This window comes from Mobula hypostoma, chromosome 1, assembly GCF_963921235.1.
Source record: "Mobula hypostoma chromosome 1, sMobHyp1.1, whole genome shotgun sequence".
NCBI lineage: Eukaryota > Metazoa > Chordata > Chondrichthyes > Myliobatiformes > Myliobatidae > Mobula > Mobula hypostoma.
The window spans coordinates 178756910-178780737 of record NC_086097.1 but is presented as its reverse complement, the minus strand read 5'-3'; the positions used below and the strand labels follow the sequence as shown (position 1 = coordinate 178780737).

Sequence of the window (23828 nt, the reverse complement as noted above, 5' to 3'; positions counted from 1 at the left end):
CTATTGCGTTAATCTCTTTTTTAACCAGCAACGCCACCCCACCTCCCCTTCCTTCGTGTCTATCCCTCCTGAATATTGAATATCCCTGAACGTTGAGCTCCCATCCCTGGTCACCCTGGAGCCATGTCTCTGTGATCCCAACTATATCATAATCATTAATAACAATCTGCACTTTCAATTCATCCACCTTATTACGAATGCTCCTTGCATTGACACATAAAGCCTTCAGGCGCTCTTTTACAACTCTCTTAGCCCTTTTTAATGCTTGCCCTGGATTTGTCGGCCTGCCACTTTTACTTTTCCCCTTTGTACTTTTTGCTTCTACGCTCACTTTACACTCCTCTGTCTCTCTGCACTGGTTCCCATCCCTCTGTTGTGAACTAACCTCCTCACACCTAGCCGCTTTAATTTGATTCCCACCCCCCAACCATTCTAGTTTAAAGTCACCTCAGTAGCCCCCGCTAATCTCCCTGCCAGGATATTGGTCCCCCTAGGATTTAAGTGTAACCCGTCCTTTTTGTACAGGTCACACCTACGCCAAAAGAGGTCCCAATGATCCAAAAACTTGAATCCCTGCCCCCTGCTCCAATCCCTCAGCCACGCATTTATCCTCCACCTCATCGCATTCCTACTCTCACTGTCGCGTGGCACAGGCAGTAATCCCGAGATTACTACCTTTGCGGTCCTTTTTCTCAACTCCCTTCCTAGCTCCTTATATTCTTCTTTCAGGACCTCATCCCTTTTCCTACCTATGTCATTGGTACCTATATGTACCAGGACCTCTGGCTCTTCACCCTCCCACTTCAGGATATCTTGGACACGATCAGAAATATCCCGGACCCTGGCACCAGGGAGGCAAACTACCATCCGAGTCTCTGGACTGCGTCCACAGAATCGCCTATCTGACCCCCTTACTATCGAGTCCCCTATCACAACTGCCCTCCTCTTCCTTGCCCTACCCTTCTGAGCTACAGGGCCAGACTCTGTGCCGGAGGCAGGGCCACTGTCGCTTCCCCCGGGTAAGCTGTCCCCCCCAACAGTACTCAAACAGGAGTACCTGTTGTTAAGGGGCACAGCCGCCGGGGTACTCCTCATCACCTGCCTTTTCCCCTTCCCTCTCCTAACCGTGACCCACTTGTCTGCCTCCCGTGGCCCCGGCGTGACCACCTGCCTTCCACTCCTCTCTATCACCTCCTCGCTCTCCCTGACCAGACGAAGGTCATCGAGCTGCAGCTCCAGTTCCGTAACGCGGTCCCTTAGGAGCTGCATCTCGATGCACTTGGCGCAGATGTAGACGTCCGGGAGGCTTGGAGACTCCAGGGCCTCCCACATCCGACACCGAGAACAGCAAACTGCCCTCACAGTCATAATGCCCCTCTCCTCAAATAGCAACAGAAAATGAATGTCAAACCTTCCTCGCCTCGCCCGCTTCCGCCTAAGCCCGTTGAGCCGAAGCCCTTAAGTCTTCACTCTGCTCCCGGCTCACTCTGCAGCCCGCAAACTACGCTGCCCGCTCTATGAGGCTTTGTTCCTTTTAAATCTGCCGCGCTGCACTGCCCGACGTCACACGCCTGCGCAGTCCCGCCTCTCAGAAAGCCGTTGGAGAAAAAAAAATAACGAAAATTTCAAAAATCTCTTTCTCGGCACTCCCACTCAGACTCTCAGACTCCTTCTTCGAATCAAATCCGAAGCAGGATGTCTGCCCTTTTAAATCTGCCGCGCTGCACTGCCCGACGTCACACGCCTGCGCAGTCCCGCCTCTCAGAAAGCCGTTGGAGAAAAAAAAATAACGAAAATTTCAAAAATCTCTTTCTCGGCACTCCCACTCAGACTCTCAGACTCCTTCTTCGAATCAAATCCGAAGCAGGATGTCTGCCCTTTTAAATCTGCCGCGCTGCACTGCCCGACGTCACACGCCTGCGCAGTCCCGCCTCTCAGAAAGCCGTTGGAGAAAAAAAAATAACGAAAATTTCAAAAATCTCTTTCTCGGCACTCCCACTCAGACTCTCAGACTCCTTCTTCGAATATAAGGAGAGGCTGGATAGATTGCTCTTTTATTTATCTCCTAGAGTATAGGAGGCTGACGGGTGAACTTTTAGGGGTTTATGAAACCGTGAGGGGCATCGATACGGTGAGGTTTTAAGCTGGGGAGTCTAAAACCAGAGGGCACACGGTACTGCGCAGAAGTCTTGGACACATATAGTCACAGTTAGGGGGCCTGATAATGCAGTCTTGTATTTGTTAACGTGGAGCAGAGAGCAAGTTTGTAAATCTGGCGGGAGCAAAGGTTAGTGAGGGTGGAGCGCCGCAGAAGGAGTATGCGACCGGTGGCACAGGAGGAGTGCCGGGGTGGAGGGTGGTGTGGGTGCAGACACACCCAGCCCTGAGACACCAGGCAAGGTCAACTGATCACAAACAGTCGGTTCACTGATCATTGCAGAATGTCCCTCCTTCCCCTTTTTTCAGCCATGATTCGCCTTCCCACTCTCAGTCCATAATAGAAACACGTATCAGAATCCGGTTTATCATCACTTGCATATACCGTGAAGTTTGTTTTATTTTGTGGTAGCAGTACAGTGCAATACATAAAATTACTATGACAGTATGCAAAAGTCTTAGGCATCCTAGTTTATATATACTGTAGAATCGTGTAGATTTAAGGTGAGAGGGGAAAGAAAGAGGAAAGAGGATTTGAGAGGCAAGGGTCTATGGAGTAAGCTGCCAGAGGAAGTGATAGTGGTGGGTATAATCAGTGTTTAAAACTCATTTGGATGGCTCCAGTACACGATAGGAAAGGTTTAAAGAGATACGGGGATAATGTGTTTGTCTCTTGCCTATCCAAATGTCTGTAAATGTCTTTTAAAGATTTCTTTGACTCAACCTCCATTATCTCCTCATCTCCTGAAAGGTATTCTTCTAAGTGATCTAATTACAACAATGCTGATAAAGCTCCAGCATCACACATCCTTATGTCCTAATCCCGGTTTGGCAAGCAATTGCACAACTGCAGCAAATCAGATTTCCACATCAAGTGGAGCAACAGATTTCCACTGAGTAGACTGTTCATGTAGTGCCACTGCAGGTATTGTGTATAACAAGGCAGCAATGGCTTTCAGCGTTTGGAGATGTGCATTAAATTTTTTTTGCCAAACAAAAATAATGGAAACACAAGCCACTCAAGAGGCTAAAGATATTTGGTATGTCTCCTTTGACCCACCCCAATGTCTATTGACGCACCACAGGGAGCACCCTTTCCGGATATATCACAGCTTGGGAAGGCCATAATTGCAAGAAACTGCAGAGAGCTGTGGACATAGCTGAGCATTTCACGGAAACCAGTCTCCCCTTCATGGACTCTGCATGCCCTTCTTGGTGCCTCAGTAAAGCAACCAGTATAGTCAAACCCTGCCCGCCCCCCAACTCACTCTGGACATTTTCAGGCAGAAGATATAAAAGCCTGATGGCATTTACAGCCAGGCTCAAGGACAGCTTCTCTCCAGCAGTAATACGATGACTGAATGGTTGATTGGTACGATAAGATGGACTCTTGACCTCACAATCTACCTTATTATGTGTAATGATTTGATTTATATGAACAGTATGCAAGACAAACTTTTCACTCTATTTTGGTACATGTGATAACAATAAACCAATTCAATGCTAATCCCAATTCCCCTGTTCCAGCTTCCTTCGCAGTCTTCCAGACTGAAGAACAGTGCCTAATTCTCTCTTGAATATACATAATAATGATACATTGTGTTCCGTTCTGGTCACCTTTATGTAGAAGCTTTTGAGAGAGTGCAGAGGAGATTTGCCAGGATGCTGCCTGGATTAGAGAGCATGGCTTACATGCACAGGCCTCGTCTCTTTAGAGTGAAGAAGGATAAGTGGTGATTGGCTAAGTGGTGGATAAGATGAGAAGAGGCATTGATAGATTGGACACCAGTGCCTTTCTCCCCAAGGTAGAAATGGCTAATACAAGAGAGTATAATTTGAAGGTGATTGGAGGAAAGTACTGGGGGATGTCTGAGAGGTAGTATTTCATTACACAGAAGGGTGACAGCGTGGAACGCACTGCGTACTTGTGGTTAGTAGAGGCATAGAGTCCTGAGGAGGTGGTAGAGGAAGATACATAGAAAAACTACAGCACAATACAGGCCCTTTGGCCCACAATGCTTCGCCGAACATGTCCTTACTTTAGAAATTACCTCGGGTTACCCATAGCCCTCTATTTTTCTAAGCTCCATGTACCTATCCAGGAGTCTCTTAAAAGACCCGATTGTATCCACTCCACCACCACCGCCGGCAGCCCATTCCATGTACTCACCACTCTCTTGCATAAAAAACTTACTCCTGATGTTAGGGAGATTTAAACTTCTCATGGATAGGCACATGGGTGAAAATAAAATGAAGGGGCTATGGGGGAGGGAAGCATTAGATTGATCTTGAAGTAGGTTAAAGGTTAGCACATCATGGGCCAAAGGACCTATACTATACTGTACTATTCTACAGTATATTTCTGTGTTTCTCAATTTCTATAATTTGTCTTTCTGTGGGAGTGAGCCCCACATTCCCATCTCTCCCTGTGGGACTAAGCTCCACATTCCCACCTCTCCACGTTCCCACTTCACCCTGTGGGAGTAAACTCCACATTTATCAGTGATGGTCAGGCTGTGATGGCATCTGTTTTTTCCTTCCACAAGGGTGGATACGGTCTGGACAAGTCCTCCATTGATCAAACATGTTACAGGTATTTGCACCCCAGACTGTTCTCTATTCTTGAAACTTCAGAGGAACCTACAGTCAGTTTCAGAACTAGATACTGCTTTTTCATAGTTGATACAAACAGTAAGTACCTCTCATTCAATAATGCCCAATCCATCAAAAGCTCACATATGCTGAGCACCTGACCTGCAATCTCCTTTCAAATTACAGTGCTTGGACCATGGCAGACAGAAACCTGTATACTGCAGAGTATTCTGAGTGTAGTCTAACCACGGGGTATGGAGATCAGAACTGTGCATGGTTTTCCAAGTGAGGTCTGACTCAGGAATGAGGAGACTGTAACTGTGTATGGTGTACGATCTATGCGAGGAATTTGGAGAGCAAAACTGTGTGCGGTGTTTCCACTGTGGTCTGACTGTAGTAAACGGAGACTGGAGGTATGCATGTGTTCCCAGTGTGATCTGACTATGGGACATGGAGATCTGAACCATGTACAATGCTCCCAGTGTATTCTCATCCAGTAATACGGAGACTGGAACTGCACACGGTACTCCCAATGTGGTCTAACCATGTGCTACAGAGACTGGAACTGCACAGTGCTCCAAATGCGGTCTAGCCCAGGGTTATAGAGACTTGAACTGTGTACAGTGTTCTCAGTGTGGTTGAATCATGGGATACGGAGGCTGGAATTGTGTATGGGGTTGCCAGTGTGGTCTGTCCAAGACTCAACAGAAGTTGGAGGCAACTTCTTAACTATTGCATTCTATAAATAAATCGTCCAGAGCTTTACTGTTTGCATAAAAATTTACTTGCATTCTTTCTTCTGGTGAGGCAATGTACAGAAGCCTGAAGTGAAACAACACCAGGAATAGGAACAGCTACTTCCCTGCAACCATCAGGTTCCTAAACTGACTTGCACAACCCTAAATCTACCTCAGCAATAGAATAGCTTGGAATCTCTTGCACTAACAACCATGGAACACACGCAAAATGTTGGAGGAACTGAACAGGATAGAACTCTTCAAGTTCCTCTAGCATTTTGTGTGTGTTACTTAGATTTCCAGGATCAGTGGATTTTCTCATCTTTAACTGCCGTGGGCTTGCCTTTGTCTTTGTTTTTTGCACTAATGTCTAGTTTTATATTTACATAGTCTTTTCCTTCAGTGCCTGGTATAATTTATTTTCAGTGTGCAGTCTTAATCTACGTGTCTGTGATGCTGCTGCAAGCTTTTCATTGTCCCTTTACTTCATCATACCTGTGCACATGACAATAAATCAATTGACACCACTTAATCTTCCACCAACTTAAACCCTCAATTATTGCTGAGGGGTAGGGATCTGCCCCGTTAAATCTGATACACACTCTGACTAAAACTCCACTCAGTCTCTTTCAATCCAAAGATAATTCTTGATCATCACAACCACTTCTTCTCCATCCGCTCCCCACCTCCCCCATGTGTCTAGTTTATGCCCTGTGTGTTGTCTTTAACTACGTGCATGAGATGATGCTGCAAGCAACTTCTTCATTGGATCTGTACCTCAGCATATCTGTGCAGATGACAGTAAATTTGACTTGTTCCAGGAGAGGGTCTAGAGGAGCTCAAAGTAAATTATCAAAGCACATATATGTCACTATATATAACCCTGGGATTCATTTTCCTGCAGGCATACTCAGCAAATCTATAGAATAGTAACTATAACAGGATCAATGAAAGATTAACTAGAGTGCATAAGACAACAAACTGTGAAAATGCAAATATAAATAAATAGCAATAAATAACAAGAACATAAAGAGTCCTCAAAGTTGGTTGTGGAAACATCTCAAAGGATGGGCAAGTGATTGTAGTTATCCCCTTTGTTCAGGAGCCTGATGGTTGAGGGGTCATAACTGTTCTAGGAACCTGGTAGTGTGAGTCCTGAAGCTCTTGTACCTTCTACCAGATGGCAGCAGCTAGAAAAGAGTATGGCTTGACTAGTGAGGATCTCTGATGAAGGATGCTGCTTTCCTGCGACAGCGTTTCATGTAGATGTGCTTAGTGGCTGGGACGGCTTTACCCATGATGTACTCAGCTGAATCTACTACCTTTTGTAGGGTTCTCTGTTCAACAATAATGATCCCAGGAATCTAATCCCAACTAGAGAGGATGCAATACTAGATCTCCCTTTGGGGAATGAGGCAGGGCAGGTGACGAAGTTTGTGTAGGGGAACACTTAGCATCTAGTGATCAAAATGCTATTAGTTACTAGGTAATTACGGAAAAGGATACATCTGGCTCTTGGGTTGTGATTCTAATTGGAGAAAAACCGATTTTGATTAAATCAGAAATGATCTGGCAAGTGTGGAAAACATGTTGTTTTCTGGCAAAGATGTAATTGGTACTTGGGAGGCCTTCGACAGTGAAATTTTGAGAGTACAGAATTTGTATTTTCCTATTACAATAAAAGGCGAAACATTGTTTTTGAGGGATATTAAGGCCCTGGTTAAGAAGTATGTGCATAGCAGGTATAGACAGACAATTACGGAGTATAAGGAATGCAGGAAACTCACACAAAATACTGGAGGAACTCAGCAGGCCAAGCAGCTATTGAAAAGAGTACAGTTGGCAGAACGCTTGAGAAGGAAACCTGAAGGCATGAGGTTGCTCTAGAAGACAAGTTGAAGGAGAATCCCAATATCTTGTGCAGAAATATTGTATTAAGAGGAAAGGAATAGCAAGGGACAAAATTGATCCTCTTGAAGATCAGAGTGGTCATCTATGCATGGAGCCAAAAGAGATGGGGGAGATCTTTAATGGATTTTTTTGCATCTGTATTTATTGAGGAGATGGACACAGAGTCTACAGAAGTGAGGCAAAACGGCAGTGAGGTCATGAACCCTATACAGATTACAGAGCAAATTAAGGTGGACACATCCCCAAGGCCTGACAAGGTGTTTTCACAGACCTTGTTGGAGGTTAGTGCAGAAATTCCAGGGGCCTTAGCAGAGATATTTAAAGTGACCTAAGGTGAGGTGCTGGAGAGGCACAGGATAGCTAATGTTGTTCCACTGTTTAAGAAAGACTCTGAGAATAAGCAGGGAAATTATAGGCTGGTGAGCCTGACATTAATAGTGGATAAGTTTTTGGAAGGTATTCTAGGGAACTTGATATATATTCGTATTTAGATAGACAGGGACTGGTTAGGAATAGTCAACATGGCTTTGTGTGAGGTAGATCATATCTAACCAATCTTACAGAGTTTTTCAAGGAAGTTAACAGAAATGTAGAAGAAGGCAGGGCAGTGCATGCTATCTGCATGGACTTTAGCAAAGCCTTTGACAAGGTCCCACATGGAAGGATGGCTCAGTCACTTGGCATTCAGGATCAGGTAGTAAAATGGATTAGAATTTGGCTTCACAGGAGAAGCCAGGGAGTGGTAGTAGATGGTTCCCTGTGACTGGAGGCCTGTGACTAGTGATGTGCCACAGGGATCGGTGCTAGTTCTGTTCCTGTTTGTCATCTATATCAAAGATCTGGATGATAATGTGGTATATTGGATCAGCAAATTTGCGGATGACAATAAGATTTGTGTGTAGATTGTCAAAGCTTGCTACAAGGTCTGGATCAGCTGTAAAAATGGGCTGAAAAATGGCAGGTGGAATTTAATGCAGATAAGTATGAGGTATTGCACTTTGGGAGTATAAACCAGGGTAGGACTTACACAGTGAGCCGTAGTGAACTGATTGGTGTAGTAGAACAGAGGGACCTGGGAATACAGATCTATAATTCCTTGAAAGTGGTGTTAGAGGTAGATAGGGTTGTAAAGAAAGCTTTTGGCACATTCGCCTTCATAAATCAAAGTACTGATAATAGCAGTTGGGATGTTATATTGAAGTTGTTTAAAACATTGGTGAGGCCTAATTCGGAGTATTGTGTGCAGTTCCAGTCAACTATATAAGGAAAGATATCAATAAGATTGAAAGAATACAGAGAAAATTTACAAGGATGTTGCCAGAACTTGAGGATCTCAGTTATAGGAAAAGATTGAATAGGTTAGGGTTTCATTCCCTAGATCATAGGAGGTGAGGGGAGATTTGATACAGACATGTAAAATTAGGAGGAGTATACAGTACATAGGGTAAATGCAAGCAGGCTTTTTCCACTGAGGTTGGATGAGACCAGAAGGGTTAAGGGTGAAAGGTGAAATGTTTAAAGAAAATATGAGGGGGAACTTCATTCAAAGGGTGGTGACAGTGTGAAATGAGGTGCCAGAGGAATTACTTGATGTGGGCTTGATTACAGCATTAAAGAGAAGTTTGGATAAGTACATGGAGAGGAGAGGTATAGAGCCCTATGGTCCAGGTGCGTGTGGGTCGATGGTTCGAGGTGGAATAATATTTTGGCATAGAGTAGATGGCCCGAAGGGGCTTTTTTTCTGTGCTGTAGTGCTCTATCACACTGAATGAAATGCTAAAAAAAAAATGAGAAGTGTTTGATGCTTCCGGGCTTCAACCCCATGGAATTCAGAAGGATGGGCGGGAGGTGGAATCTCTTTGAAACCTCCCTTACACTGAAAGGCCAAGATAGAATGGACATGGAGAGGATATTTCCATCAGTAGGAGGGTCTAGGATCTAGGAGGCTAGGGCACACAGAATAAAGGATGTCCCTTTAGAACTGAGATGAGGAGGAATTCTTTCAGATAGAGGATAGTGAATCTGTGGAATTTGTTGCCACAGTGAATTGTGTATTTTAAGGCACAAATTGATTGATTCTTGATTGGTAAGGGTTGAGAAATTAGCCATGACTGAAGGTGGAGCAGAATTGATGAGCCTGAATGGCCTAATTCTAGAGCATAGAACAATACTGCATGAGAAAAGCCCCTTCAGCCTATAATTTGGTGCTAAGCTAATTAATCTAGCAATTAAATGCTTGACAAAAATAATCCCTTCTGATTACATAATGTCCACATCTCTACATTTAGAAAACAGCCAGCATAATCAAAGCTCCTACCCACCCCAGATATTCTGTCTTCTCTCCCCTCTCATCTGGAAGAAGACACTTAGAGTCATAGAATCATAGAACACTACAGCACAGAAACAGGCCCTTCATTCCATCTAATCTGTGCTGAACCATTAATATGCTTGCTCCCGTCGACCTGCACCTGGACCATAGCCATCCCATCCATGTACCTATCCAAATTTCCATAAATGTTGAGGTCAATCTCACATCCACTACTTGCATTGGCAGCTCGTTCCATACTCTCACCATCTTCTGAACGAAGAAAGTTCCCCTCATGTTCCCCTTAAGATGTCACCTTTCACCCTTAACCCATGACCTATAATTGTAGCCTCACCCTGTAGGATACTGAGGAATGCAGTAGAATAGACGGATCTGGGAACACAGCTACATAATTCCTTGAAAGTGGCATCATTGTAGTGGAAAAAGTCTGCTTGCATTTACCCTATCCATACCTCTCCTAACTTCGTATATCTCTGTCAAATCTCCCCGCAATCTTCTATGTACTAGGGAATAAAGTACTCACCCAATCTTTCTGTATAACTCAGGCCCTCCAGTTCCAGAAACATGCTTGTAAATTTTCTCTCCATTCTTTCAATTTTATTTACATCTTTCCTGTAGGTAGGTAACCAAAACTGCACGTAATACTCCAAATGAGTCTTCGCTTATACAATTTCAACATTACATCCCAACTCCTGTACTCAGTACGTTGACCTATGAAGGCCAATGTGCCAAAAGCTTTCTTTTCTTTACAACCCTATCGCCCTGTTTCAAGGAATTAGGTATCTGTATTCCCAGATATCTCTGAGCTACCACACTCCTCAGTGTCCTACAACGTAAGACCTACAGTACCCTGGTTGGTCCTCCCAAAGTGTAAATCCTCCCACTCATTTGCATTAAATTCCATCTGCTATTTTTCAGCCCATTTCACCAGCTGGTCTAAATCCTGTTGCGGATTTGATAATCTTCCTTGCTATTGACTGCACCCCTAATCTTGGTGTCAACTGCAAATTTGCTGATCCAGTGTACAACGTTTCATCCAGATCATTGATATAGATGACATTAGACTCAGCACCGATTCCTGCAACATAGACCTCCAATCAAAGAGGCAATCATCTACAACCACTCCACAAAACCAATGTTTAATCCAACCTATTACCTCATCTTGAATGCTAAGCGACTGAACCATCTTGATCAACCTCCCACGTGGGACCTTGTGAAAGACCTTGCTAAAGTTCATGTAGACAACATCCACTGCCTCACCTTTATTAGCTTTCTTGGTAACTTCCTCAGAAAAACTCTGTACGATTGGTTAGACACGACTTACCATGAACAAAGTCATGCTGATTATCCCTAATCAGTCTGTGTCTATCCAAATACTTGTATATCCAGACCCTTAGAATACCTCTCTGTAGCTTTCCCACTACTGATGTCAGGCTCGCCAGCCTATAATTTCTTGGTTTATTCTTAGAGCCTTTCTTAAACAAAAAACCCAGCACCTCATCTGTGTCTATGGATGTTCTAAATACCTCTGCTACGGCCCTTGCAATTTTTGCACTAGCCTCCCACAGGGTAGAAGGGAACACATTGTCAGAATCTGGGGATTTAATTTGCCTCCTCCTCTGTAATCTGTATAGTTTCCATAACCTCGCTGTTGAATTGCCTCACATCTATAGACTTTGTGTCCATCTCCCAAGTAAATACAGATGCAAAGAAATTAATTTAAGATCTCCCACATCTCTTTCAGCTCCGTGTATAGACTACCACTCTGATCTTTCAGAGAACCAATTTATTCCTTGCTATTCTTTTGCTCTTAATACAATATATCTATGGAAGCCACCAGGATTCTCCTTCAGCTTGTCTGCTACATGAACCTCATGTCTTCTTTTAGCCCTCCTGATTTCATTCTTAAGTGTTCTCTTGTATTTTTTATACTCCTCAAGCACCTCATTTATTTCTGTTTGCCGATACTTGCTCTGCACCTTCTTCTTTTTCTTAACCAGGGCCTCAATATCTCTCAAAAACCAAGTTTCCCTAAATCTGACAGGGAATCTATCAGATCTTTTATTCTGACAGGAACATATAATCTCTACTCTCAAAATTTCACTTTTGAAGGCCTCCCACTTACCAAGTACACCTTTGCCAGAAAACAACATGTTCCAATCCACACTTGCTAGATCCTTTCTGATACCATCACAATTGGCCCTTCTCCAATTTAGAATCTCAAACCAAGGACCAGACCTGTCTTTTTCCATAATTACCTTGAAACTAATAGGATTATGGTTAGTAGATGCAAAGTGTTCCCCTACACAAACTTCTGTCAACTGCCCTGTCTCATCCCCTAACAGGAGATCTAGTATCTCACTCTTTAGTTGGGACTTCTATGTACTGGTTGATGAAACTTTCCTGAACACATTTGGCAAAATCGTTCCCATCCAGTCATTTTACAGAATGGGAGTCCCAGTCAATATATGGAAAGTTAAAGTCATCTACTATCACAACTTCATGTTTCTGGTAACAGCGTGCAATTTTTACAAATTAGCTCCTCTAAATGCTGCGGTCTGTAATATAAGTCCATTAACGTGGTCATACCTTTCTTAATCCTCAGTTCTATCCATAAAGCCTCACTAGATGAGCTCTTCAGCACAGCCGTGACATTTTCCCTGACTAGTAATGCCACCCTTCCCCCTTCAGCGTTTCCCTCATAGGAGATGTAGTATTGCACTCCCTCATTGGGACCACTCTCTCACATCTAAAACAATGGAACTCCAAAACACTGATCTGCCAGTCCTGCCCCTCCTGCAACCAAGTCTCACCAATGGCTTCAATGTCATAATTCCACTTGCTGATCCATGCCCTAAGGTCTGCTGCCTTTCCGACAATACCCCTCACATTGAAATAAACTCATCTCAGGACATTAGTCCCACATGCTTGACCTTTTGAATCCTGACCTTGTATGTAGGCTTAACAACATCTTTCTGCACAGCCACTCCACTCTCTGTTCCCGTCCGTCCCCATGGATCTCTCGTCTGCAAGGCAATGGCAACCGGAGCACCAGTAAAAAGCTATACAGAGTGCCATGCAAAAGCATAAAATCACAAGGCAGCATGTTCAAAAACAGCTGCACCCTTGCTGTTATTAGACTATTGAATGGCTCTCTAGTACAATAAGACAGACTCTTGACCTCACAATCACTCTTGGGTTCCATCTTGAGTACCAGCCTACAAAGTAGCCAGGACATCTTCAAGGAGCGGTGTCTCAGAAAGGCAGTGTCCATTATTAAGGACCTCCAGCACCCAGGGCATGCCCTTTTCTCACTGTTACCATCAGGTAGGAGGTACAGAAACCTGAAGGCACACACTCAGCGATTCAGGAACAGATTCTTCCGTTCTGCCATTGGATTCATAATCATAGTCATACTTTATTGATCCCGAAGGAAATTGGTTTTCGTTACAGTTGCACCATAAATAATTAAATAGTAATAAAACTATGAATAATTAAATAGTAATATGTAAATTATGCCAGGAAATAGGTCCAGGACCAGCCTGTTGGCTCAGGATGTCTGACCCTCCAAGGGAGGAGTTGTAAAGTTTGATGGCCACAGGCAGGAATGACTTCCTATGACGCTCTGTGTTGCATCTCGGTGGAATGAGTCTCTGGCTGAATGTACTCCTGTGCCCAGCCAGTACATTATGTAGTGGATGGGGGACATTGTCCAGGATGGCATGCAACTTGGACAGCATCCTCTTTTCAGACACCACCGTGAGAGAGTCCAGTTCCATCCCCACAACATCACTGGCCTTACGAATGGGTTTGTTGATTCTGTTGGTGTCTGCTACCCTCAGCCTGCTGCCCCAGGACATTAAATTCCTAAATGGACATTGAACCCTTGGACACTACCTCACTTTTTTTAATACACAGTATGTCTTTTTTTTGCACTTTTTAAAATCTATTCAATATACGTATACTGTAATTGATTTACTTGTTTATTTATGATTACTTTTTAAAATTTCATTTATTTTTTTCTATATTATGTATTGCATTGAACTGCTGCTGCTAAGTTAATAAATTTCACGACACATGCTGGTGATAAACCTGATTCTATTCTCATTGTCTAATCTCGTATTGTAATGTATTGTATTGCCTACCCTCAATTCACTTTCTCTGTAACTGTAACATTTTACTCTGCATTCTGTTATTGTTTTACCTTGTTCTACCCTCGATGCTCTGTGTAATGATTTGCTCTGTCTGAATAGTATGCAAGACCAGCTTTTAACTGTAGCTTGGTACATGTGACAATGGCAAACCAATCTCAATCTTGGCCAGCATGGAGCAGTTGAGCAAAAGGCCATTTTCCATGCTACGATCCTATGACAGGAGAGTGAAGCAGATTCAACAGGGAATCTTCGTTAGTGTGGATGAGTCGGTCTGAAGGGGCGGTTCCCATGCCATTTGACTCTGTGACCCTATGGAAGGGCAGTAGATGGAGACTGGTCAGCTTAGAACCGTTTGGCCAAAGGACCTGACTCCATGCCTCTCCTTACAGCTCACACCCTCCAAGCCCGGCAGCATTCCAGTGAACTTCTCCTGCACCACAACCAAAGTCCCCATGCCCTTCCTGCACCCTGCAGCCCTGTAACCCGCCCCGTGTTTCCCCCTCGCCATTACCTCTTCCGGCTGCGGCGGGCTGACCTTGGACAGGGGAGAGACCTGGGGTGTCTTGGGGCGCCTGGGGCCGTCGGGTGCCGGCTCAGGGTGGGCGGACAGGGTGTGGCTCCTCAGCTCGCCCTCGCTCTCGAACTTCACGTTGCAGTTGATGCAGCGGCTCTGGGGCAGCCCCCCCTCGGGGCCGGCGGGAGGGGTGCTGGTCCGCTTCCCGCCTCCCCCGCCGCCGCCGCCACCCACACAGGAGGCGCACAGTCCGTAGGGTAGCCCATTGATATCCAGCTTCACCAGGTCCTGCTTGCAGCGGAACTCCTGTAGGCAAGAGGCACACTTGTAAAGCTTGGGCAGGGGCTGCCCCCGCTGGGCCTGCTGCCCCCCCGGGGCGCCGCCCGTCTTCTGCATGTGGAAGGTCCCGTGGATCTTCAGCTCCAGTGTGGAGGTGACGGTCTGCATGCAGACCACGCACCGGAAACCGGTCAGGGAGTTCCTGAGGTCAGGGTGCATCTGGCAGTGCTCCAGGAACTGCTCCTCCGACTGCAGTGGCATCTTGCAGATGCGGCAGGTGCCGGTGTCCAGGCTCTTGCTGTGCGTCACCTTGTGCTCGGTGAGGGTGAGGAGGGAGGGGAATCGCTCGCCGCAGATGGGGCACATGTAGTGCTTGACCGGGCCCAGGTGGGTCTGGGCGTGCTCCCTCAGCCCACCCTCTGAGAAGAAGGTCCGGGAGCAGACGTCGCACTTGTGGCTGCCCTTGATCAGCTCGGCCTTCTGCCGGACCATGGCGCTCTCTCCGGGCCGGATGTTGTGGTCCCGGAGCTGGTGGTTCTGCAGGAGCGACTCCATGGTGTAGGCCGCCCCGCAGATGTCGCAGGCGTACATGGTCTCCGCCCCGTCCAGGTCCTCCTCGCTGCCGTCCCGGCTGCTCTGGGCCTCCCGGTGGTTGGCCAGGATGGTCTGCAGCTCAGCTGCTGTCGCCGCTGCCTCCTCGTCCTCCTTGTGCAGCGGCTCGGAGGCCCCGTTGGCGGCGCAGGCCGGCCCCCGGCCCTCGAAGACGCAGTGCTTCTCGCGCAGGTGCTTCTCCAGCAGGATAATGGCGTGGAAGGCCTTGCTGCAGAACTTGCAGTTGTACTTCTTGCTGTGGCTGGTGACGTGGCACTGCAGCTCCACCTCCGTGCCGAAGACCTCGCCACAGAAGATGCAGCGGTGAACCTTGCCGCGGTGCTCCAGGTGGTTCAGCTTGACGTGCAGCTGCAGTTCCGCCTCGCCCGCAAAGTCCCAGTTGCAGGAGGTGCAGCGGTACACCTTCTTCTCGTTGCTGTGCTTGACAGCCAGGTGCAGCTGGACCGAGACCTTGGAGTCGAAGATCTCCTGGCACAGGGTGCAGCGGAAGAAGATGAAGGTGTGCATGTCCAGCAGGTGCTTCTGCAGGTCGTCGACGGAGGTGAACTGCTTGTCGCAGCTCTCGCAGATGTAGTAGGTGGAGGTGACCGTGAAGTGGACGGTAACGTGCTTGAGGAGCGCCTCGTGGGACGGCAGCTCCTTGCTGCACTGCGGGCAGGCTAGCTTCCTCTGGACGGTGCCCAGGTGCGTCTTCAGGTGCGCCTGGAAGCCATCTGGCGATGCGAACTTGGCGCCGCACTGGCTGCAGGTGTACTCACCCGGGAGCTGGGACCCCCCCTGGCCTGCCTTGATGGGGCCCCCCTGCTCGGGTGAGGCAGGGCTCGATCTGCGGCTACCGTTGTCGTAGGCCAGGGCCAACGGCACGTTCTTGTGGTTCTCCTTCACGTGCTTGTTGAGCCGGGGCACGCTGCTGAACACGGGCGAGTTGGTGCAGTAGGGGCAGGAGTAGACCTCCAGCAGAGGCTCCTGGTGGGGCGCGGTGGTGGCGAGGAGTGAGGGCGAGTCGAGGCTGGGGGCCGGCGTGGTCTGGGAGTGGGAACGCCGGGCGTGATCCTCCAGCGAGGCCTCCGTCAGGAAGCCCATCAGGCAGTGGGGACAGAAGAAGGCGTTGCTGCCCTTGGAAGGGGGCTGTCCGGTGGCCAGGCTATGGCAGCGGCGGATGTGTTCCTGCAGGCTGTTCAGATCGGCCGGTGCCTCCGAGCAGAAGTTGCAGGGGAAAGGGGAGGGTGAGGAGGAGCCACCCCCACCGGCAGTGGCGATGGCGGCCGGCGCCGGAGGGAGGGCCTGCTCCGCCTCACCACCGTGGGCCTGTCGCAGGTGCTCATGCAGGTTGAGGAGGGAGGGCAGGCTCTCCAGGCAGAGCTGGCAGGGGTGCAGCTGCTCAGGCTGGTCCAGGTGTGCAGCCTTCAGGTGGGCCTGCAGGACGGGCAGGCTGCTGAAGGCCCGCTGGGCGCAGTGTGCGCAGCTGTAGCTCTCCCGCGGCCGCTTGAGGAGGGGGCCCGCCCCTTCTGGCGCTGACTGCGACCCCCTCTTCCTGCTCCGCTGCCTGGGCAGCAGCAGTAGCGGCTGGGGCTGAGGCTGGGGAGCGGGGTTGCCCCCGTCGGGCACGGCGGAGCAGCTGTCGGCCGACAGATTGGAGTCGGGCGTGGTGCTGGAGACGGAGGCATAGCCCAGGGTCACCACTGAGGGGCTGCGGCTGCCGGCGGCCTCCGCCCGCCGGTGGGCGTCCAGGTGGGCCCGCAGCTCCTCGGCGGAGAGGAGGCGCTGGGCACAGAGGCCGCAGCGCGGCGGCTGGTCGCGGCAGTGGGCGCGGCCGGCGTGGGCCAGCAGCGCCCCCTCCTCGGCGAAGGGCTCGGAGCAGCAGGCGCACTGGAGGGCGGGGCCGGAGCCAGGCGCGGGGGCCAGGACCACGCTCCCGACCCCGCCGTCCTCCTCGGAGGGCGAGCGCTCAGGGTGGCATTCCCCGATGTGCCGCTGCAGCTCCTCGGGCAGGTCGAAGCCCTCCTCGCACCGGCTGCACTTCCGGCTCTCCGGCGGCCTCCAGCAGCCGTCCAGCCTGGAGAGGGCGGCGGCGGAGCAGGAGGAGGAAGAGGAGGTGGAGGAGGGAGCGGAGGGGGGAGGGGAAGACCCGCCCCGGGGCTTCTCGTGAACCTGCATGTGGCCACTGAGGGAGCTGGGGGTGAGGAAGCCGCGACGGCAGACGGGGCAGCGGTACGGCTTGCTGGAGGCGTGGGTCTTGAGGTGGATCTTGAGGTGGTCGCTGCGGGAGAAGGCGGCCTCGCACTCGCTGCAGTGGTACTTCTTGTCCCCAGTGTGGAGCTTGAGGTGACGGTCGCGGCTGCGCTTGTGCTTGAAGAGGCGGCTGCAGAAGGTGCAGCGGAAAGGCAGCTTGTCCCCGTGCGTCTGCTCGTGATGTTTCAGGAAGCCCAGCCGGCTGAAGGACTTGTCGCAGAACTGGCAGGGGTAGGGCAGCCCGGCGCCGCCCTCTTCCTCGCCCACCTCCAGACCCTCACCGTGGTTCGGCGAGCCCTGGTCCTTGCTGGACGGGGAGGAGGGGGGCCACGAGCACGAGGGGTCATCCTCCACATCTGGGCCGTCTGCAAGGGAGAGAGAAGAGAGGGTGGTCAGTGCGCGTTACCGTTCATCCCCGCTACACTTGTGACCCCCTACCCCTCCCACCATCATCTCAGCCCATTGTGTATATTTAAGGTGCATAGGGACACATGCAGGCAGACAGGATTAGTTAGATCGGCATCATGGTATGCACAGACGTTGTGGTGTACTGTTCTACGTTTGAATTAATGAGCGTAGTTAATTAAAAGGTATTACAATGCTTGTAGGTAAGGCAGCATTTGTGACGGGATGTAGGCAGTTGATATTTCAGGTTGACATCCTTAACTGCAGGAAATTTGCTTTCAAAGTTTGACTGCACTTCTCGCTGCTGCCACAGCACGAGAACATTCGCATGTTCACACAAACACACACACACATTCTCACACACACAAATACATACACACACTCACACACACACACTCTCATACACTCAATCTCTCTCACACTCACACTCATCCTCATTCACTCATACTCTCTCTCTCTCACACACACTCTCTCTTACACACACACACACACACACACTCTCATACACACAATCTCTCTCACACTCACACTCTCTCTCACACACACTCTCTCTTACACACACACACACACACACACTCTCATACACACTCTCTTACACACACACACACTTTCTCCCTTTCACACACACACAATCTTTCTCTCACACTCACACTCATCCTCATTCACTCACACTTACATTGGCACAGACACTAATCCATCCAGTCTACACTTCTCACTGCTTCAGTAAAAGAGCCAGCGTAATCAAAACCCCCGAATCCAGCACTCTGGACATTTTCTCTTCTGCGACTCTCATTGGGCAGAAGATACAAAAGCTGCGATGCTTGTACCATCAAGCTCAAGAACAGTTTCTATCCCTAACACAAGATCCTACAGGTGCTGAAAGGGCAGAGCAAAACAAACAGAATGTTGGAGGAACACAGCAAGTCAGGCAGCATCTATGGAGAGGAATAACCAGTCGACAGTTTGAGCCGAGACTCTTAATCAGGACTGGAAAGGAAAAGGAAGAAGCTAGAATAAGAGGGTGGAAGAGGGCCAGGAGTACTGGCTGGCAGGTGATAAGAAAACCCAAATGTGGGGAAGGAGGGCAGATGTGGAAGAGGTAAGAAGCTTGGAAGTGATAGGTGGAAGAGGTAAGAAGCTTGGAAGTGATAGGTGGAAGAGGTAAAGGGCTGAAGAAGAAGGGATCTGACAGCAGAGGAGAATGGACATGGAAGAAAGGGAAGGAGAAGGAATACCGGAGGGAGGTGATGGGCAGCAATGGGGCAAGAGGGAGCCAGAATGGGAATGGATGAATAGAGAAGGGAGAAGGAGGAGAGTTTATTAGGAGGCAGAGACATTGATATTTATGCCAACAGGTTGGAGGCTATCCAGACAGAATATGGTATTGCTTCTCCAACCTGAAAGTGACAGTACAGGTGGCAATAGACTGAAATGACGAAATGGGAAGTCGAATTGAAGCAGATGGCCACCAGGAAATCCCACCTTTTACGGTGAATGGAGCAAAGGTGCTCGGTGAAGTAGCCCCAAATCTATGTTGAGACTCACCACTGTAGAGAAGGCCCCAAAGGAAGCAGGGGGTACTGTATCTGGACAGGTGTAGCACTTGTCACGATTGCAGTGTTAAATGCCAAGAGGGAGGTCAGTGGAGAGGGACAAGTGAACAAGAGAGCAATCCCAATGGAAAGGGTGGGGAGAGGAGAAGGAAAGATGTGTTCAGTGGTAGGATCATGTTGAAGATGGTATAAATTAGAGAATGATGTTCTGAAGATGGAGGTGGGTGGGGTGGCGGCTACTGCTATTGACTATTGGATATTCCCTTCGTGCATTAAGGTTGACTCTTGACCTCACAATCTACCTCTCTACGACTTTGTGCTTTATTGTCCACCTGCACTGAAGTAATGGTATGATCTGTTTGGCACACAGAACGAAGTTTTTCACTCTACCGGCAGCAATAGTCCAGTTACCAATGACATACTCCTGCACATTTACCCACTAACTCATTACCTAACACACAAGATCAAACACACGTTCACACAGAGAAGTAAGAGATGCTGGAAATTTCGAGAAATACACGTGTTCATTCTCTCTCACTGGAGGCCTGTGACTAGTGGAGTGCTGAAGGGATCGGTGCTGGGTCTATTGTTGTTTTCGTCTATATGAACAATCTGGATGGTAATGTACTTAACTGGATGACTCCAAGATTTGGGGTGTAGTGGACAGCGAGGAAGACGATCAAAGCCTGTAGTGGGTCCTGGACCAGATGGAAAAATGGGCTGAAAAATGGCAGATGGAATTTAATGCAGACAAGTGTGAGGTGTTGTACTTTGAGAGGATCACTCGGGGTAGGGCTTATACAGTCAGTGGTAGGACACTAAGGAATGCAGTGGAACAAAGGGATCTGGGAATACAAGTCCATAACTCAGTGAAAGTGGCATCACTGGCACATTGGGTTGTTAAGAAATCTCTTGGCACATTGGCCTTCATAGATCAATGTACTGAGTACATGAGTCAGGAGAAAATAGTCTACCCTTTCATGCACTTTGGTAGAAGAAATGAAAGAGTTGACTGTTTTCTAAACGGAGAGAAAATTCAAAAATCTAAGGTGCAAAGGGACTTGGGAGTCCTCGTGCAGGATTCCCTGAAGGTTAATTTGCAGGTTGAGTCAGTGGTGAGGAAGGCAAATACAAGGTTAGCATTCATTTCAAGAGGATTAGAATATAAAAGCGAGGATGTAATGTTGAGGCTTTATAAAGCCCCGGTGAGGGTTCACTTGGAGTATTGCGAGCAGTTTTTGGCTCTTTATTTAAGAACGGATGTGCTGACATTGGAGAGGGTTCAAAAGAGGTTCATGAAAATGATTCCGGGATTCAAAGGCTGGTCATACGAGGAGTGTTTGATGGCTCTGGGCCTCTGCTCACTGGAATTCCGAAGAACGAGGGGTGACCTCATTGAAACCTATCGAATGTTGGCAGGCCTTGATGGTGGGAGAGTCTACAACCAGAGGACACAGCCTCACAATAGCAGGTCATCCTTTTAGAATGGATATGAGAAGGAATTTCTTTAGCCTAGAGTGGTGAATCTACGGAATTCACTGCTACAGGCAACTCTGGAGGCCAAGTCATTGGGTATACTTAAGGCAGCGGCTGATAGACTCTTGATTGGTCAGGGCATGAAGAGATATGGGGAGAAGGCAGGAGACTGGGGCTGAGAGGGAAAATGGATCAGCCATGATGAAATGGCAGAGCAGACTCAATGGGCCAAATGGCCTAATTCTGTCCCTATATCTTTTGGCCTTATGGGCTTATGTTATGTTGAAGTTGTATAAGATGTTGGTGAAGCCTAATCTGGAGTATCGTGTGCAGTTTTGGTCACATAACTACAGGGAAGATGCAAATAAAATTGAAAGAATGCAGAGAAAACTTACAAGGGGGTTAGCAGGACTGGAGGACCTGAGTTATAAGGCAAGATTAAATAGGTTAGAACTTTATTCCTACAACATAGAAGATTGAGCAGATAGAGGTATACAAAATTATGAGGGTTACAGACAGGATAAATGCAAGCAGGCTTTTTCCACTGAGGCTAGGTGAGACTACAACTAGAGGTCATGGGTTAAGGGTAAAAGGTGAAATTATTAAAGGGAAACATCCTTACTCAGAGCGTGGTGAGAGAGTGGAACGAGTCACCAGTGCAAGTGGTGGATGTGATTTCAATTTCAACGTCCAAGAGAAGTTTGGATAGGTACATGTATTGGAGGGGTATGGAGGACTATGGTACGGGTGGAGGTTCATGCGACTAGGCAGGTTCAGCATAGACTGGATGGGCTGAAGGGCCTGTTTGTGTGCTGTAGTTTTCTATGACTCGAAGACTCACATACCACCACAGTCATGCATGTTATAGTACCATTCAGTCTAACTGCACCAAGTGACTTCCACTCCGGCTGTTCCTAAACCTTTTATGACTGAGTTGTGAGTTCTCAGCATATCTGAAAGGCACTGGGGCAACAAAATGCAGAGGATGGCAGGAGTGGTGCTGCAAAGACCACAGCCATAATGCAGGATACTGAAGGCGTTCACCAGCATGTTGCCTGCATTGGAGAGCATTAGCTGAAAGGAGGGGTTGGACAAACTCGAGTTGATTCCTCTGGAGCACTGGAGGCTGAGGGGCACTTATAAAATTGTGAGTCATAAATAGGGTAGGCTGGCAGAGTCTTTTCCTCAGGGTGGAAGTGTCAAATAGAGGGCACAGGTTTGAGGTGAGAGAGAAAATTTCAGAGGAGATGTGTGGGGACATTTTTTTAAGTGAGTGGAATGGTGGTGGAAGTAGATATGGTAAATATCTATTGTATGGGTTTTTAAACAGACACACGAACAGACAGGGAATGGAGGGATGTGGATTATGTGCAGAAGGATAGGGTTATTTAGACTGGCATTGTGCCTGGCACAGACACCGTGGGTTGAAGGGCTTGTTCCTGTGTATTCTTTACCAACAGCCTGCATTTCCTCCAATACCGATCACACCTCAGCCAGACCCTGTATAATACTGTGCAAACTGAACAAGACCTGGTGTTATGGAAATGCAGGAATTTCTCTGGGCTGAGATTTTAACCAACTATTTCTTCTGACATTGTTCTAACTCTTCACAATCCTTCTTAATATTTATCTTATCAGTTTCAAACAATCTCCACAAAACTCTTCTTACCAACCAAACTTTGGCTCCTAATTACTCCCCTGAAGGTTTATCAGTTATCCATATTAGATTAGGGCAAGGCCATTCTGCCCCTTGAGCCCATTCTGTGATTCAATGAAATCATGGCTGATTTCCATCTCCTCCACTCACCACCTTTGCTGCTGTCCCTTGATAAACCTCCCTAACAAAAACTTATCGATCTCTGTCTTGAAAGCTCCAATTATTCTAGCAACCACAGCCCTTTGGGGGAGAGAATTCTACATTTCTACTTCTCTGTGTGAATAAGTGTTTCTTGATGTCTCTCCTGAATGGTCCGTCACGTACATTAACACCATGCTCCATGAAGCCCACATCCCACCAGAGGAAATAGTTTCTCAGCATTTACCAAATCAAATCCTCTTCTCATTTCAAACATGTCAGCAGAGGGCCAGGAGCTGTGCACAATCAACACAGCTCTCTGAGTTTGATGCACAGACACCCTGCACTACTCACCTCCCCACTCCACACACACACTCACACAGACACACAGACACACACACACATACATACACAGAAACAAACACACACACACACACATACACAGAAACAAACACACACACACACACATATATACACAGACACAAACACACACACACACACTCACACAGACACAAACACACACACACACACACAGAAACAAACACACACACACACACACATATATACACAGACACAAACACACACAAACACACACACACACTCACAGAGACACAAACACACACACACACACACATATACACAGACACAAACACACACAAACACACACACACACACTCACACAGAAACAAACACACACACACACACACACACATACACAGACACAAACACACACACACACACACACATACACAGACACAAACACAAGGCACAGACACAGGTGTGCACACACAAACAAGCATGAATTATCACAAACAACAGGAATTCTGCAGATGCTGGAAATTCAAGCAACATACATCAAAGTTGCTGGTGAATGCAGCAGGCCAGGCAGCATCTATAGGAAGTACTGCGCCTCTTCCTATAGATGCTGCCTGGCCTGCTGCGTTCACCAGCAACTTTGATGTATGTTGCATGAATTATCACACGTGCGCATATACAAACAGACACACACATAAGCAGACACAGACACACACACACACATTGTCTCCTTTCTGAGTTCTGACAGGTGCTTTTTGGGTTGCTACACA

The 23828-nt window shown here is 47.8% G+C and overlaps 1 protein-coding gene across 6 annotated transcripts in view; it reads right to left on the bottom strand.

The window, feature by feature from the left end:
* The window catches only part of LOC134352862 (zinc finger protein 521), a 493824-nt gene that overhangs the window by 279475 nt on the left and 190521 nt on the right, over window positions 1–23828 (bottom strand). For all 6 annotated transcript variants that reach the window (XM_063060438.1, XM_063060392.1, XM_063060401.1 and 3 more), the window contains one exon: window positions 14389–17879. In XM_063060438.1, coding sequence (XP_062916508.1) covers window positions 14389–17879 — 3491 coding nt within the window. The remainder of the gene's footprint in view (window positions 1–14388; window positions 17880–23828) is intronic.